The sequence below is a fragment of the Nycticebus coucang genome, chromosome 4 (genome assembly GCF_027406575.1).
Source record: "Nycticebus coucang isolate mNycCou1 chromosome 4, mNycCou1.pri, whole genome shotgun sequence".
NCBI classification, from domain to species: domain Eukaryota; kingdom Metazoa; phylum Chordata; class Mammalia; order Primates; family Lorisidae; genus Nycticebus; species Nycticebus coucang.
The window spans coordinates 108,192,519-108,211,102 of record NC_069783.1 but is presented as its reverse complement, the minus strand read 5'-3'; the positions used below and the strand labels follow the sequence as shown (position 1 = coordinate 108,211,102).

At 46.7% G+C, this 18,584-nt stretch overlaps 1 protein-coding gene across 1 annotated transcript in view; it reads left to right on the top strand.

Annotated features, from left to right (window-relative positions):
• TMEM132C (transmembrane protein 132C) overlaps window positions 1-18,584 on the top strand; it is a 350,061-nt gene that overhangs the window by 314,641 nt on the left and 16,836 nt on the right. The window contains exon 5 of the mRNA XM_053589952.1: window positions 4,887-5,030. Within this exon, the coding sequence (XP_053445927.1) occupies window positions 4,887-5,030 (144 nt within the window). The remainder of the gene's footprint in view (window positions 1-4,886; window positions 5,031-18,584) is intronic.

The following is an 18,584-nucleotide window of genomic DNA, read 5'->3' as shown; positions in this document are numbered from 1 at the left end:
TAAGACTACAGAAAATGACAGGAGATTTCAAAGTTAGCAATCACATTTTCTCTCCTTTATAAAAGAAAAAAATCTGATTACAAGTACAAAAATGCTGATTTTAATACATTTTATATGTGTTTAGTTGTTGGCTACATGTTTGACTGTTTTTGTATTCGATTTTTTTTATCCCTCCCCCTACCAGGCCCCAGTTTTCAGAGGAAAAGGAGATTCAAGTGAAAAAATCTGGCTTCCCTCCACCCACCAATTGCCTGATGTGAGATACTTCACACTGATGCTTAATAGCTGCCCTTTGAGTCAACTTGGACTTCGTTCCAAGCTTGTGACAGGCAATCTATAAACGTTATCTGATTTAATCTTTGCAACAACCCTAATTATTCCTTGAGTTCACAGTCAAAGAAACAGATGCTTGGAGAATTTAAATAATAGCAAGAAAAGGGCAGAGCCAGGAGTGAAGGCAATTCCGTCTCGAGCCCCGGTCCTCACTCGCTCTATTGAGCAGCCGTGGCCGAGTACAGGTCCTGGTGTCCTGAACTGAACACTGAAGCCACCTGCAGGCCATGCACCTGGACAAGTCTGTCACCCAGCTGTGCCTGGGTTCCCTCATCTGTCACCTGTGGGTAACCAGACTGCCTGACTCATGGTAGCAAGTCTGCAGTAGTGATGAGAATATTTAGCCACACCCAGCACGTACCAAGAGCTCCTGAAATGTGACTTATTGGGGATTTATTTTTTAATCATTTTATTAACTGCTACCTCTTCTTAAAACCCAGACCCATGAATTGAGAGAGGTCATTTTTCTACTGTCTGGGACATTTTAGATGAAGCTCACTCTTTCCTCAGACCCTGGGGAGATTTGAACCCCCTGCATCAGTTCACTGGGCTAATGTCTGGTTTCTGAGCACTATGTGTGTTTTCAGGATGGGTCAACTGCAGTTGGCTTGTTCAAGGCCTTGCAACCAGCCCAAAGTCCAAACCAATGATTAAGCCTGGCCATGGCCTTCCATGGCCTTCTTGTGGCAAAATGCCCCATTTTAGAGTATACAATTCAGTAGTTCTTAGTATCTGCAAGGTTGTGCAACATCACTGGTACGGAATTCCAAATATGTTCATTACCACAAAAGGAAGCCTTGTACCCAGGAAGCAGCTCCTTACTCCCTTGCACTCCCGCAGCCCGTGGCCAACATTAATCCAGCTGCTGTGTCTTTGGTTTGTCCATTCTGGACATGCCCCATGGATGGACTCGTACCATATGTGGCCCTGGCATCTGGCTTGCTTTCACGTAGCATGACATTTTTATGACTCATCCACATTGCAGCATGTCTTCATTCCTTTTGATGGCCAAATAGTATTTCCTCGTGTGAATATAATGCATTTCCTCACTCTTTTATACTCTGCCAAAGGACCCTGGGGGGCCATTCACAGTTGGGCATTTTACACCCACCCATGGGTTAAACTCCCCCATCTTTCTGGCCAGTCGAATTTCCCTAACACAGTTTTATTCTGTCCACATTTCAAACATTCCAGAAGTGATTGTGTGCTCTTTATTTATTTAAAAATTAAAAATACAATTTACCCTGAAGATGGCCAGACCAATTTACATTTATGAGGGCAAATCAAACAACAAAGCATGAGTTCTCAGAAGCCTCCAGCTTTTGTCACATTTGAAATGATGGTGATTTAAAGTACCCTATATTATTGATTCTTTCCAGCAAAACAGAACCGTTCTCTGATTTATGATGAAAGGGGGTGGAGGGAGAGAGAACCGACTAAAAGGAGAGAAGAAACACTTAGTAATACAAAAAGATTCTGAGCAGTCATTGTGCCTTTGACGTGTTCTGTGAGGCCAAGCTGTCCCTGATACCGGCTGTGGGCGACAGGAATCCTACGCCGCTGTGCTTTCAGGAAGAGGGCTGCCTTCTGCAATGCTGCACTTTTCACAGCCCAGACGGGGCCGGGTCGGAAGGCAGCCAGCAGGGCGAACCTTCCCCAGAGCGGCGCTAAGCCACAGAATAAAGGGCAGCGGCACCTGCTGCTTGCCAACCCATGCACAATGTGTGTTCTTCTTGGTCCAGCTGGGGTTGGGGTACATTTCAAAAAAACAACACAATTTTGTGTGCTTAAGTAAGATACTGGGCATACCACTGTTAATGGCCCTCAACCAAAAAGGCATTTGGGAGATGCAAACTACCACATAGAATTCCGTGCCAATTATGTCAATATCACACACGCACGCGTATACATGTGCGTGTGCACACATACATTTTTGACTCTTTGCCTTCTCCACACACCAAATCTTGGACTTGGACTTCCAAACCTCCAGCACCATGAGAAATGAATTTCTACTGGTTAGAAGCCACCCGGTCTGCATTACTTTGTTACAGCAGCCTGAATGTACTGAGACGGATGTCTAGGATTGGATAGTCAGGAGGATAGTTAGAGATGATGTAACCCAAAACTCGTTTGTAAAATGGGAAATGAAGAAGATTCCAAGTGATGCAATCAGGGTGATACAGAAAGTTAATAACAAAGGACAGAATTCAGGATTCCAGACTTCCAGTCCCCTCAAGCAACAGACTCCAAAATTATTTGTCAGGAGAGTGATTTTTAAATAGAATTTCCTTCATGTGTCATAGCCAGTTTGTCCTGGCGGCCAAAGTTTCCTTTCTTCACTTGCTATTCCTATGACTCTTAATTCTCTGCTCTGGAAATTAATATTAGTGTGTGAAAAATATCTCATGTCCAGCCAGTCTTAATTTTGGTGGAATACAGTTTAGGGATAGGGAGTGTTAGGTGTGTGTGTAAATCTGCAGCAACCATTAGAAAACTAATCACAGTTAATCCATAAGGGAGTGTGCTGCTTTAATGAAGCCATTAGCCAAAGACCATTCTGAGAGAGAAAATGTAAAGACCAAACTCCGAGCACATTACCTGTAATGAACCTGCAAATGGACTTGGGGAATTTCCGTGGTATTCTTAGCATCTGTAATGGCCATTGTGCAAGCTGCCCAGATTGTGGTCCAGCACCAGGAAATCCTGTGGACCCGGGAGAAGACACGGCAGAGGATCATTTAACCGCTGGCTGGTGTGCAGGCATGAGAGAGGAGCCGAGACTCTGCTTGTGACTAATAACTCTTTCAGCTGTGCTCTTGTTTAATGTAAAAGGTCACTTTTGTGTCAATTGCTTCCCTGGAGAAAGAACAGAGAAAATCTCTTTCCTTGCATCTCCTGTTTCAAACTGGAACAGTATTTCTGGAGAGAGGCTTTGGAAGAAATTGGCCCAAAGGTAAAAGGTGCCGACAGGAATCCCAAAGCCAGAGGACCTTGTTCACTTTCATCCGCCCATAAAGGGTAGGATTACAAAAGGGCAAGCAGAGGGTATCCTACATACCCCAAAAGGAGGTATTTTCCTCATCACTTTGCAAATCACGAAGCGTGTGAGAGGTGTGATGCTGATAGTTCTGCATCCAGGAAATGTGAACAGGGATGTCCCCAGGGTTGTGTCGGCCTGAGCTCCCACAGAGCAGCAGAGGAAGGCAGTTTGCTTTGCTTAAGTCTTCTGTTAAAATCGAAGCCCCCGTGGTGTGGTGCCTGTTGCCAAAGTGCAGTGATTATGGGCCTTCGGGGATAAGACTTACCTGCCTCATCTGGTGGCCGTCGCAGCCGCCGTGCTGTTACTATTGCTGTTGTTGTTGTTGTTTGCCTGCCAGGAATCTGTGCATTCCATCTTCTTCTAGTAACATGATCCTATTTTTAAAATCTACCCTTTTCCTGCTAGAATCAGTCTTGGTGGTCTTTTTGGTCAGAGTGCCCTGATCCTCCTCTGGATAAGGGCCCAAATGAGGCCAATCACATCCTCCCTCCAGACAATACATGTCAGGAACAGCGACTTGAGAATGGAAATGGTTGGAGCCATGTGTGCCACCTTGCTCCAGAGACTCTGCCCTTCATTTCCCGCTCCCCATCACCTTGAAGGTGATCTGGCCTCTGCAGAGCCTCATTCAGCATTTCCTTTGATTCTGTCAGCAACCCGGGATCAACTCAACAAGCATCTGTACTAGTTTCCTAACACTGCTCTGACAAATTAGCGCGAATCTATTATCCAGCGGTTCTGGAGACCAGAGCCTGAAATGAGTCTTCTGGGGCCACAGTCGAGGTGCTGGCAGGGCTGCCTCCTGCTGGAAGCTCTAGGAGAAAAGTCTGCTCCTTGCCTTTTGCAGGGGCCAGAGGCCGTTCCCATGTCTATTCATGGCTGCGTCGCTCTGACTGCTGCCTTACCTCCTCTTCCTCTGACCCTCATGACATCCTCTTGCAGGGACCTTAAGATTACACTGGGCCACCCCAGATAACCCAGGATAATCTTCCTATCATCCCAAGAACCTTAATTTAATGACAATTGCCAAGTAATGCTACCCGTCAGGTAGCATATTCACAGGTTCTGGAGACTGAACCCCTTTTGCAGGGAGCTGAGGGAGGATGTCATTGCACCTACCCTGGGACCATCTTGCTCAAGGTTCCCAGAATGAGTTTCTGTTCCTGACCACCAACACCACCTAATAGGGTACTTCTGCCTGGTCTCTGCAATGGAGAAAAAGAATAGATGCTTTCTAATTGTTGATGGAAACTAGGAAGACGATCATAAATAAACTAAAAGTGAACTGTTGAACATTCTTAGGAAATTGTTCCCCAAAGAAGGGTCCTTTTGCCCAAGTTTTTTAAGGTAAATGCTACTGTGTGTTGTGTCTAAACAAGAACATCCTGGTGTTTACCTTGGGAAGTTCCCGTAGAACTGTCTGGTACTCAGCAGAATTGAGAATCCCCGTTGATTCAGGTGTGTCTGAACTGAGATTCCCCATTCATTCAGGTGTGTCTGGTTCTCTTGGCAGGACACTGAAATTCTGAACACCGCCATCCTTACGGGAAAGACAGTGGCCATGCCCATCAAGGTGGTCTCTGTGGAAGAGAACAGCGCAGTGACAGACATCTCAGAGTCGGTGGAGTGCAAGTCCACAGACGAGGATGTCATCAAAGTAAGTGATTCCACAACAAGTGGGATGGAGATGGCGGGACCCTCACAAGGGCATCCCATCCACTCAGGAAGTTTAACTGAAACACGAGGTTCAATTATACAGAGCCTTGTATATAACTTCTGGCTGGTTCTCCCAGCCTTTCCATTTCTCTTTATTTTGGCATCATGCCTATCTGGTTGGGTTTTATTTGCTCTTTCTTTTCCCTTTCTTTTGTTCCTTATTTATTAAAAAAAATTAAAATTGTATATATTTATCACATACAACACATTGTTTTGATATACATTGCGGAATGGCTAAATTGAGCTATGACATTGAACATATACATGACCTTACATATGGATCATTTTTTGTGGTGAGAATTCTTAAAATCTATTCTCTTCACAACCTTCAAGAATATAATATATTGGTTTTAACTGATGTCTCCATATTGCATAATAGATCTACAGAACACATTCTTCCTATCTAACTGAAATTTGTACCCTTTGCCAACATCTCTACAACCTTCCCCCCACCCAGCCACTGGTGACCACTTATCCATTCTCTGCTTTTATAAATTCAACTGTATGATATTCCACATGTAAGTAAAAGCATGAAGTGTTTATCTTTCTGTGCCTGACTTATTTCACTTAATGTAACATCCTCTAGATTCATTATATGTTGTCCCAAATAACAGGATTTGTTATTTTTAAGGTGGTCTAGTGTTCCGTTGTGTCTATACACGTCACATTTTCTTTATCCACTCCTCTGATGATGCATTCCCTCCGCCCCCCGTTAGGCTTTAGGCCAGGGCTCAAACCCTGTAAGCCCGCAGTAGGTGCTAAGCAGGTGGCTTAAATAAGTGAAGGCCTAAATTGGAGATGTCCTACTGTATCTAGAAGAGCAGCCAAGATTCTCTTCTTTGCCTTTCCTAGCAAGGAAGTTGCTACAACCAACTGTGGTTATGAGTAAATGTGAGTGTAGCCTCACTGTGTCTTCAAAAGAGATGAAAAACTGGGTTGTGTGTTAAAATCACCTTATTTTTCAATGTCAGCAACCAATTATACTTTTTTTATTGGACAAAGAATTAAAAATAAAATACATCTGCCGAGTCGTTCAGCCCATGAGGCAACTCTTTAAAACCACTCATCTAGAGAAGAAAGTGGCAAATTAGGAGCCAGGGGCCAAATCTAGTCCACTGCCTGCTTTGTAAATGAAGTTTCACTGGAACGCAGCCATTCAAATTTATTTTCATAACGTCTGCGCTGCTTTTGTGCTACACCAAGAGAATTGAGTAGTTGACAGAAACCATATGGCTCAGAAAACCCAAAATATTTGCCATGTCTCCCTTCCCAGAACAGGAGAGCAATTCTGTCCTAAGTTCCAGAGGAAAGAATTGTAATTCCTGGTCTTTCCCACCTTTGTCATGATATTGTACCCACAGTGTTTGCTTAAAGAATAAGACAGTGCAAGGACTTTTTCAAGCTATAAATTATGCATTTGGTCTTTCTCTGTATTTTTTTAATCTCTGGAAATACACCTAAAAAAATAAAGTTCCCATAAAAGCATCTAGATAATGACTTTTTTTACTCCTCAAATAGAATCTGACAGTCTTTTTTCTGGTATTGAAAGCTCCATGTCTGAGTAGACAAGAACCTTTACAAACTGCTAAGAGAAAGGAATGGTGTGGGAAAATACTTCCCTACACCAGGCACAGACAAGTAGCAGACTGCCAGGCTAGTATGTCCAGTGCCCCCTCAGAGGGCAACAGTCACACTAGATTATTAGGACAATATTTGGGGGCAGTGAAAAGTCCCAGCGACCTCCACATATTAGGACAATTTTCTGGCTATTGGCGATAGTGTCTCAAGGAAGGAGTTTTCTTTTCTAATTCATCCTAGAGTAAGATGCAGGCGAAGGAGGGCCTTAAATCTGGAGTTCTGGGAGAAAAGACCCTCCCACAGATGCTGGGAGGAAGAAGGATGGCCAACAGTTCTGAGCCACACTGTTGGATGGAAGCACAACAAGAGCCACATAGGTAATTTTATAGCCACATTCAAGAACATTTTTTAAAAGGTGAATTTAATTTTAATAATGTATTATGTTTAACCCATTATATTAAAATAGTATCATTTCCATAAAATGAATATAAAAATTATTAAGGAGATATTTTACTTTTATTTTTACACTAAGTCTTTAAAATTCAGTGTATATTTACAACTACAGTACCTAAATTGAGAACAGCCCCATTTCAAGTGCCTTGTAGTCACATGTGGCTTATGGTGACAATACTGAACAGCGCAGTTCCTGGCTGGTCATTGGCCTTTTTTTCTTCCTCTTCTTTTTTTTTTTTTGAAACAGAGTCTTGCTCTGTCACCTAAGCTAGAGCACAGTGGTGCAATCATAGCTCACAGCAATGTCAAGCTCCTGGGCTCAAGCCATTCTCCTGCCTCAGCATCCTGAGTAACTGGGACTACAAGCACCTGCCACCACACCCAGCTGATTTTTCTATTTTTAGTAGAAATGAGGTCTCACCTACCATGCAGCAGATTGTGTTCCCTTACGCATTCCTGCCTAGTCCTTCCTCTCCCCAGTGGAGGGGCGTGCAGACAATGAAGCCAGCCATTGTGTGGTGTGAAAGCAGCATGAGAGCCGAGCATGCGGCCTGCGGTGTATCTAGTATGCAGGTTAATGGGAGTCGGGGCATCTGAACAGGAGAGAACTCGGGTGTCGGCCTCTGTGTCAATTCACATTCGAGAGATGAAGGAGCAGCGTCTCAAAGAAGGGCCACGACTTGCCCAGCCATGGCACTGAGAACCGTGACAGGAAGAGGAATATGCATGGACAAGCACTTGCAATGGCCGGTCAGCCATCATGGAGCAGCTAATCTGCACGCGTCCACATTCTGATGTCCTTGGAACAGGGATGTGTCTTGCAGTCAACAACGTGGCACAGATGACCGTGGCAATGGTTTTCCTACTTGTGGTGTCTTAGATTCAACAATATCCAGTAGATATTTCCTACAAAACACATGAGATTCATTCAACAGAATATGAACTGATTTCTTGGTGCCATTCTAATGGGATGCTACAAGAAAGTAAAACAGATGTGGCCCCTGCCACAGTCCAGCGATGGAGGAGGCCAATGCCAACTAGTGCTTAAGGATATTACCGAAGGAATGAGAGAATGGACAGGGTGCCGAGCTAGGGAGCGGCTTGGGATGGAGGTTACTTTGGATGGGGTAGTCTCCAAAGAGGAGACATGTGAGCCCATTAGCAGGGCAAGTAGCGAGTGTGAGTGCCTTCCCTGGACTGTACCCCCTGTGTGCACAAAGCTCCAGGCACACCCCTTGTGCTAACGAGCTGGCACAAATACTCCAGCCTGAGCACCACAGTCCTGTCTGCACATTCTGTGGAAGTTCCTGTGGCCACAGGCTGCAAGGCACTGCCCACAGTGGGGTGGGGATGCTGAGACTTAAAGCATCATTAGAGAAAGTTCATCTATTGAATTTCCAGTGCAGCCTGCCTGACCTCCGGGGCACGATTCCTGCTAATGGATCCCAGGGCAGAACTAAAAATAATGCATACGGGCAACTAGCGGGCCCAGCTTTTCCCCAGTGACCGGAGGTGCCTGCATTAGCTCCAGCATGCAGAGAGCAGCCTTGCTCAGCCAACAGCCTTATCGTTCCCCAGAGCGTGGGCTCCTGTCAGCACTAAACTTTCTATGTACCAAATTTACCATTGATTTTATAGGCTCTGAGTTCTTAAGAGGGAGAAGTTCTTTGGGAAGAGCCTTAAGTTTTCAAAGCCATCTGCAGGATGTATTTATTACCTCTCTGGGGTCACATCCCTCCCCAAGTAGGAAGGTGGGCAGAAGAGAGTTTCCCATTTGTGCTTGTCATACCCAAGGAGAAGTGCTGGAAGGTCTTTATCCTCAGGGCCGTTTGGCTCTCAGATGAAAGATTATGAAGAAGGCAAAGGAATTCCTGAAATCTAGAATTCCTGGGCCCTGGGCCCAGCTGTTCCCCTTTCTGTATCTGGGATCCCCACTGTAAACTGAGGAAGCTCCTGCCTACGGGGTTTTCTAGCACCTACCTGCCCCCCAACTGGGGTTCAAAGTGCAGTTTAAATAGCGTGTTTAAGAGCCCACCCTCTGTCAGTGACACTTCTCTCTTTGAGCCTCAGTTCCTTTGTCTGCCTAGTGGGGAAATACTTGTGCTACCTCCTCAGATTGTTGTGCGTTTTAGTGCAGTAATGCATACAGAGCATGCAGGATGATGCCTTTATGTTGGCTCCACTTACCATGTGGGGAGACCTAGACCAGTGATTCTCTAAGGGGTGGTCATAGAGACCCCCAGGGGACATTTGACAGTGACTGGAAACAAGTTTGGTTGTCACACCTGGAGCAGGGCCTACTAGCATCTACCCCGTTTCCCCGAAAATAAGACATCCTCCAAAAATAAGACCTACTTACAGGAAAGATAAGACGTCCCCTGAAAATAAGACCTAGTGCATCTTTGGGAGCACACCTTAAAATAAGACACTGTCTTATTTTCAGGGAAACAGGGTAGTAGGCAGAAACACAGGGTGCTGCTAGGCATCCTCCCAAGTCTGGGCTGCCCTCAAAGTAAAGAATTGTCCAACTCCAGTTGTCAGGAGTGCCGAGGGTGGGAAGTCATGCCCACACTGAGCAGACACCAATGCACCAATGTGTCCCCAGGCTCCATGGAAGGATGCACACTCCCATGGAAGACACCTGATATGGTGGCTCGGCCAGTGCCTTTGGAGTGAGGCTGACTAAAGCTAGGTCTTTCTGGCACTTACCCTCTGAATGACCTTGAGGAAGACAACCACTCTTGAGTCTCAGTATCCTTTTCTCTTACACAGAGGTCAAAAGTGACAAATCCCATAGACGAAACCAAAGATTAAAAGAGAAAAGTCATGTGAAATGCCGGTCACATAATAAGAGCTCAGTAAATGTCAGATAGCAGGAGCAACAGTGTCACAGCAGCCAGTCTTAACTTAGTTCTCCTGAGAGCAGAGAGCTGTTCAAAGCAGAGTTCTCCATGCTGTATTAGCTGGTAAACTTGGGTCTTTATTCAATAACTAAAAGCCTAGGCTTTTATTAGACTGCTGTTGCTGTGATAATGCTGTGTAACAAAACAACCCCAAACTCAGCAACTCAACAACTTATAGTGGCAAGTGTTGACTTCTCGGTCAAGAGGCTATGGGCCAACTAGAGCAGCCTTCCCTCGGGTTGCTGGTTGGCTGGGCTGGGATCCAGGTTTGTTTGGGGTTTGGGTTGGCTCACATCTCATTTGGGTGCCCAGGGCAGTGACATCTCAAGGACACCCTTCTCACGTAAGCTCACAGGAGCACACACGGTGAAGCCAAACCCTGCAAGCACATTAGGGTCCTCTGATCACATCACACCCACCAACTTTCTACTTAATAGTCATGATTTCATGGGATCCTTACAACAAAGGTCAATTTAGTCATTCTTTTCCCAAATATCTGTGAGCACCTACCATGCTCTGCAAATACAGCAGCAAACCTCCTACACCTGACTGCTGCTTTCACAAGTGTATCTACAGCAGGGAAGATGGGAACTATATAAGGAAACAAGGAAGCAAATAAGAAGCAAGACCGTTCAAACATTGACAAATGCTAGAACAGCCATAAGTAGTGGAAAGGGAAACACTGGATAAGGCTCATTTAAGACGGATGATCAGGGAAGCATTTTTCAGAGGCAGCGACATTTGAGCTGAGACCTAAATGCGAAGAGCTTGGCAAGGAGCTTCCCAAGCAGCAGGCACAGTGAGTGCAAATGTCCTGGGGTGTGAAGAAACTATCCACATGCAAGGAATGGAGTGAAGGAGCATGAGAAGTGAGGAGGAAAAGAGCAGAAGTCAAGATGGACAACGTGGGACAGGCCAGGTGTGCTTGGGGTGCGTGCTCAGAATTTGGCACAGGAATAGGACACTGTAGGGTATTCTAGTTTGAATTTTAAGTGGATAACTCTAGAAGACATAAGGCAGGGACTAGTGTCATTCTTATTTTACAAATTAGGAAACTGAGGCCCAGAAAGGCTGAGTGATTTGCACAAGATCATGCAGCTGGTGGATGGCAGAGCTGAGATCCAAACCTAGGTCTACCCAATCACCAGGCTGCGTGGGCCCAGGCGAGTATGGGAGGATGCCGCCCCCCTCATAGATAGATCTTACGATTTACCTACATCTGTGTGTCCTAGGTGGTAGCTGCTAACTTCATGTGGTTATTTAATTAGTCTCAATTAAATGCAGTGAAATTTTAGTTCCTCCAATGCTTTAGCTACATTTCAAGTGCTCGCTAGTCACATGTGGTTAGCACCTGCTGGGTTGGACAACACATAGGGCATTTCCATCATCACCGACAGTTCTGTGGGAAGCACAAACCCCAGGCTTTTGACGGGTAGGAGCCATGCCACACCTCTCCTAGAAGAGGCTGATGGTAAAACATAAATACCTGGAACTGGCCAGGAAAGACCAGGTTATTCTGACCCCTCTGTCTTAAGCTGCAAAGAATATTCTGTTCTAATAAAAGACTTCTGCAAAAGACACATCCATTTATTGATGAATCAGATTGTATTTAATCCAAGCAAGGGCTCCTTCTGGATTTGCCTAAATGGGAAATGGGAACAGTGGATTATAAGCCCCAGGACCCTGCAGCTGGTCTTGTCTTGATGAATACTTCTGACCAGATCCATGAAGCACTGGCCAGCATCCAGACTGGGACCTGGGTATCTGCTTTGCCTCAGGGAAGACTTAGTTCTGGAAAATGATTCTCCTCCTGTGTTTGCTTTTTCTCCCAGCAGAACCCACAATGCTTGTCCCTGTTTGACCCCTTTGCTGAGATCAGTTTGAGAAGCAGGGCTTGGTCTTGGCAGAATTTTATGCCGGCTCATCCTAGCTTTATCAAGGAGTGTGCTGTTGTCAGTCAGATGGTTGAACCCTTCAAATTGGTTTAACAAGTAAAGGGGGGAGCTGTATTTTTATCAATCATAAATTGGCCACCAAGTGTTTGTGTGCACTATATATCGTGTGTTCAGTATGGTCTTGAGGCCAATTCTACGATGTGAATTTGGGGAAGACCTTGGTTCACTTTCAAGGATGGTTCAAGGGGGAACAGACTGCACCACAGAAGTGCATGTCTAAGTTCAGGCCAAAGAAGTCTTTGCTGGGAAATGAAATTTGAACTTGGTGGAGAATACAATTTGAGTACATTCATGAGGAAAAATGAAAATTCATTCATTCAATGAACGTCTTCTACACCCCGATGTGCTGTGTTCTGGCACTTGAAGCATTTACATTGTAATTAGTGACAAAGGAAATTCATAGAAAGATAATAATCAGCCAAAAAGATTGCAAGATTATTTCAGTTATGTGTGTTATGAAGATGGTAAAATAGGGTGATGTGAAAGGAAGGGATGGAGCAAGAGCCATGGCTTATAGACAAGGGGTAATAACAGCACAGCCTGGGGGCCGGTCCTAGTCCTGAGCACTCTACAAAGGTCAACCCATTGACATTCACAGCAGCCCTACAGAGGGGCACCTGTTCACTCCCAGGGACAGACAAGAAAACTGAGGATAGAGGAGTTAAGTACTTTCTCAGAGCCAGTGAGTTGCAGGGCTAGGACCTCAGTGACAGTCTAGTCCTGAGTCCATGCTTGAAATGGTATGTCCTAATTGGATGGATGGTGGAGGGAAGGAGATGGATAGAGAAGTGATAGGTTGATAATAAGACAGGTGACGAAGAGGTCAGAGATAGGTAATGGATGGATGGATGGATGGATGGATAATAGGTGATGGATGAAAGGAGTGATGATGGAGCTGAACAGACAGAGGATAGATGAATAATAAGACAATAAATAGCTTAGATAGATGCATCATAGATAGATAGACAGATAGACAGATGATGGATGGAGATGAATAGATAGACAATAGGTGGATAATAAGGTAGGTGATAAATATATCAGATAGATGGTAGAGAGGTGATGGGGGAAGGATGGGTGGTGGAGGGACGGATGGATGAATGGACAGATAATAGGTGATGGAGGGAGGGCAGGAAGGAGAGAGGGAGGGATGGACAAGTGGGTGACAGTCTATAGAGGCCAAGGGAAGTCTCTCTGATAAGATAACATTTTTTTCCAACGCATAAATGGAGAAAAGGCACCAGCCTTGTCACAATCCAGGGAGGAGTGTTTCTAGGCAGAGGGAATGGTATGTGCAAAGTCAGTAAGATGAGAATGAGAAACAATCCTCCAAATAAGTCTTGGGCAGAGCATAGGAAGAGACCAGTGATTGGAAATGTGCCTGGGGCAGGGGGACTCTGTGAGTCGCAGTGAGCAGTATGGATTTTATTCCAACTCCAAAGGAAAGCCACTTCAAGTTTATTTGCTTGGGGAGGGGATGCAATAAGCTGGGACAAGGTTAAAGGGGGGACCACTGTGGGTCCAGCAAGAGCAGACATGTGGGCAGAGTCCTGAGTGGGGTGTGGAGACAGGAGGAAGCTCCTTGTCTGAGCTCCTGTCATCCCCAAAACAAGATGATGAGCCTGGCCCAACCCTGTGATGATAATGTGCTAGGCATTAACTTGTCAGCTTCCCAGCTTCCAGACTTCTGGAGTTTTCAGAATGAAACATGCATCCCCACGGCCCTCAGAGCCTGTCCTGGGGCCCCCAGCACCTGCCTCCCTGCACCCCTGTGTTTGTCCATGTGGTGGGATCACGTCCATCCTTGCTGCCTTCCCAGCCTTCCCCTGTGATCACACCCCTGTGCCCCTCACCCCGATGACAGAGGGAGTGTCCAGGGGGCAGTGGCTTCTCTTAAAATCAGCTTCTCTTTCCCTAGGAAGCTCTTCTGGGTCTAGAGGGTCAGAGAGAAGCCACACCCAGCACAGGTGCCACCAGCAGGCACTCAGTGCCCTGGATCCTGAGGCTTTAAGATCTCAAGGGTCACCTCTAAGAAAAAGCAGACAGATGGTGCAGGGGTGAGCCTGGCTCAGGCTGGAAGAGAGAAATTATATGCATGCGGTGGTCAGTTCTGATTAAGGCTGCCATTCTGGAAGCCTCTCCACTCTCCTGGTCAAACCCCTCCAGGGATGATGACTTTCAGCGGCCTGGCCTTCTGCAGACTCCCTGGTTCCTGCCTGGACACAGGCTGCAGCATGCGCCTGCTATGTGCTGGCACTGGGCTGATTCCTGTCCATGCAGCCTTTCTTTCTCAGTTCCCCCAAACATCTCTGATGCCACCCCCGCCCTGTGTGCTCCTGCCTACTTCCCTAACCTTGGGTCACCAACCTTTCTTGTGTTTCTAGCACTGGTCAAACTCATTCCTACACCCAAGCCCTCGCTCAGTGTGAGGGAGAGATCAAGCAGAGCTTTCCTGGGGCTGGACACTCAATCAAACTCTAACTCCTGCTGGCTGTGCAACCTTGAACCAGTTATTTAACTCTGTTTCTCGGTTTCCTCACCTGCAAAACGTGTGATGATGAAAAGAATCAGTACACATAAACGTTTGGAACAAAATTTAGCATACAGCAGGCACTTAATAAATGTTATCTCTTTATATGGATTCTCTCCTCCTGGAAGCCTCTTCCCCAAAATCTGCAGCCGGCAGTTACCCTCCCCAGAGAGGTCTATGCGTTCACCGCAGGTCGTGTTTTCTTGAGTCAGTTTTGTCGTAGCGCTTATCACACACAGTTAGCCTCTCCCCACACCCTGACAGGAGTCTGTTGGCTCTCTGACTTCTGTGTGTCCACTGCCTAGAAATGCCTGACACCTATTGGGCCACACTATGCATTTGCTAAAGAAAGAATCCTTGTTTCACAAATGGAGAAAATGAATCTCAAGGGCTGAAGTACCTGGTACCAGGCAGATGCCAGCCTGTGCTCCTAACCACGACTTTGGGAGCCAACCATGAGGTTCGTCTCTCTGTCAGAAAATGTAGGAAATGTAGCTATTATGGCCCCAGTAACTTCCCCAGTGACGCACCTGTCACCCTGCCCCCGGCCAGGCAGCACTGCCCAAACCCCTGAGTAGAAAGCAGTCCCCACCTGAGAACAACAGAAGCGTTGGCAGCATTTTGCACTGTCATCGGGATAAAGTGTGATTTATCATGGAACACATTTCTGCCCAGCCATCAGTGCAAAGGGGTGAGATGGAAAATCGCAGACTTAGTCTCAGAAGGACTGCTGAGCTCTGACTTTTCCCCACCATTGTCTTTTTCCTTCCTGTCCAGAGGTGTCAGGAAAGCAGCTATAATGGGAGAACTGCCGAAATTGCACCCGAGACCTCCTTAAAATGAAAACTTCAGCAGCGGCAGAGGAGAACAAATTGTACATAAGTTACCAAATAAATCAGAAACTCCCTGGAATGAGGAAAACTGGGGCTGGCAGAGAAGGAAGTGTCCCAAAGTCAGGTCCAGGCGGATTTCAACCAATCTGTGGCCACTCCAGGACATGACACTGGGACTGAAGGCTTCCCGCCTCTTCCATGCACCCTCCAAAATCTGGGGTTAAGGCTCTGCTCATCCCTGCTTTCCTCCCAGCCCCGCCAGTGGCCTCTGCCTGAGAGGACAGGAAATAGAACAAAATCCAAGAAAAGGAGAACGGGAGATGAGAGAAAGAGGGAAGGACAGTGAGAGCTCCCGAGGTTTACAGTCAGCGACACCCTTACCACATCTCTCAGCAGAATGGCCCAGTCAGCCAGGCTGCGTAACAAACGATCCCAGTGTCCAGTTGTTTGAGACCATCATTTACTCTTGCTTACCCACTTGCAGGGCAGAGGGACCCACCACAGTTGGGCTGTGGCCAGCTCCATGCGTCTAACTCTGGGACTCATACTGAGAGGTCATAGCGACTTTAGAGGAAGACTTCATGGCAAAGTGTCAGGACTGGCAGAAATACACACTTCTCAAGTCCACACTAGGCCTGGTAGGCTTTCCTTTCTACTCATGTTCTCTCTTGGCCAAAGCCAATGCCATCACGAATGGGGACGAAAGAGAAGGAAAAGAATCCAAAATCACAGCTCTTTCCAGGCAGTGCCCGTTCTGCATCACGGCTAAAAGCAGAGCTCTGGGATTGGCTTTCTGTGTTCCGACTCTGACTCAACCGTGAGCTGTGTGTTCTCAGGCCAGTAGCATCACCTCTCTGTGCCTCAGTTTTCTCATTTGCAATATGGATATGATAATAACAGTGGTGCTGTCATGTGTCTGTGGTGAGGATTCAGTGAGATGATCTAGATGAGCCCCTGCTATGGTGCCCAGATGACTGAGAGTTCAGTGAATGTTTGCTGCTGTGGTTATACAGCAAGCAGTCACCCACACAAGTCTGCCTCCCCATGTACATATGTGTGTGTGTGTCCATGTGTGTTGGGAGATGTTGGGGCATAGGGTAAGCAGGAAGCCCTGAATCTCTCTGGCCATAGGGAGTGTTCAGTGTCCCAGATACCTGGGCACCTTTGCCCACCAAAGCCACATGTTTACCTTGGCAACACTCTACCCTGGGGAAGCTGAGACCATCTCTGGCCATTTAATGCCCCGTTGACAGAACTGCATCCTGTTCATCAGTAGTTTTCAGGAAGAAACAATGTTCTCCCTGCTCTCCCCGCTGTGCTCCCAGCAACCCTGGCAGCCTGGCCCTTCACTACAAGCTCGGGCCTGCTCCTGGCAGGGCAGAGCTCATTCATTGCATGCTGCCAGGGAGGATGTTGGTGCACAAATAAAAACTAACTAAATAATCACAAAGGAATAGATATGTCCTGGCACCTAGTGCAATGGGATGTGGAAGGTGGAAGACGCAGGGAAGTGTCAGCACCAGGAGGAAAGGTGTCCTGCTGAGGGTCACATGCCCTTGGATCTGTCCCTAAGGTCAGCTGCAGGCCACTGGCCCTCCCTGAAACCCCCACCCTCATCCCATCCCTCCATGCTGACCCACGAGACCACAAATCACCAGGGTAAAGAACTCCAATGCTTCCAGGGTTCAGGCAGGTAACAAAGTCGAATGCAATGGTTTTTCATGCTGGCAATAATTTGGTATTTTAAAAATCCTGTGTAGCTCTAGGGTGACGCACCCAGGGCTGACAGCTTGCAAGCTTGTATTGGTTCATTCCTTCCTCCACACATATGAACACCCGCTATGCGCCAGGTGTGGCTTCAGGTCCTAGGGATGCAATACTGAGAAGCAGCCAAAAACACTGGCCGTCCCAAAGCTCATGCCTTCGTGAGGGAGGACACATGATAACAAAGTGAGGAGGTGAACCATATGTTTTATCAAATGGCAATAAGGGATAAAGAGGGAGAGAGAGCAAGGAAGGAGAGGGGTGCAATTTTAAATAGAAATACCAGAGGAAGGATCTCTAGGAAGTTTGCATACAAATGAGGTTTTGGCAATGTTGACTTGTGGGCAGGTAAATTCCCTGTTGCTAGGGGCTTCCCTGTACAGCATGGGAGCATCCCAGGTCTCTACCTAGTAGATAGAGTTACCCATCCTCCCCCACCAATTATCACAACCAAGATTGCCAGAGATTGTCAAATGGCCCCTTAAGGACAAAACTGCCCCTGCTTGAGGGCTGATCCACTAAAGGCCTGAAAGACATGAGGGGAAAATCATGCAAACAGCTGGGGGAAGAGCCGTTAGGTAGCAAGCATGGCATGTGCAAAGGCCCTGTGGCAGCAGATGTCAGTCATGTTCAAGAACCAGCCAGGATGCCTATGGCCAGGGATGAGTGAGCACAGTGAAGACTCATGGAGGATACAGAAGAAAGATTAGAGGTCTTGGGAGGAGCTCAAACACCATTTAAGTTTTTTTCCAGAGTTGAAAAGGAGATATGATTAAAATATATATATATTTAGGTACCAAGAGGTGGCAGGTTCAAACCTGGCCCCGGCCAAACTGCAACAACATAATAGCCAGGTGTTGTGGCGAGCACCTGTAATCCCAGCTACTAGGGAGGCTGAGGCAAAAGAATTGCCTAAGCTCAAGAGCTGGAGGTTGCTGTGAGCTGTGATGCCACAGCACTCTACCGAGGGCAACAAAGTGAGACTGTCTCAAAATAGATATATATTTTTAGGAACAGCCTAAATTAGAAGGATAGATAAATGTTGAGAAGAGACCCATATGCTATCTCTAGCTCTAAGTTTCCCCCACCCTGCCCTTGGCCCTGGTAGGCTGAACCTTGTGAGTTGCCTTAAGAAGCTTGGTCACCCTCCCATCCCTCTCTGAGTTTGGGCCATAGCAGACTCCAGCAATGAAGGGTGGGACAGGAGTCAGCTCAAGGGGTTTAGTCCCCTTGGCGGCTCCCTGCAGGGCTGTGTGCCGGCTGTGGCTATGTGCTCCAGCAAGCTGATGGCCGCTCCTGCCACCATGGTGCAGGCTGGGTCTATGGATATTCCCTTACCTCCCTCTCAGGTGGTAGTGACTTCTCAGAGCCCTTTATATTACTGTCCTAGGGATGCCGCAGCAAATTACCACAAACTGAGGCCTTAAAACACATAAACATATTCTCTCGCAGTTCTAGGGATCCAAGTTAAAAATGAAGGTG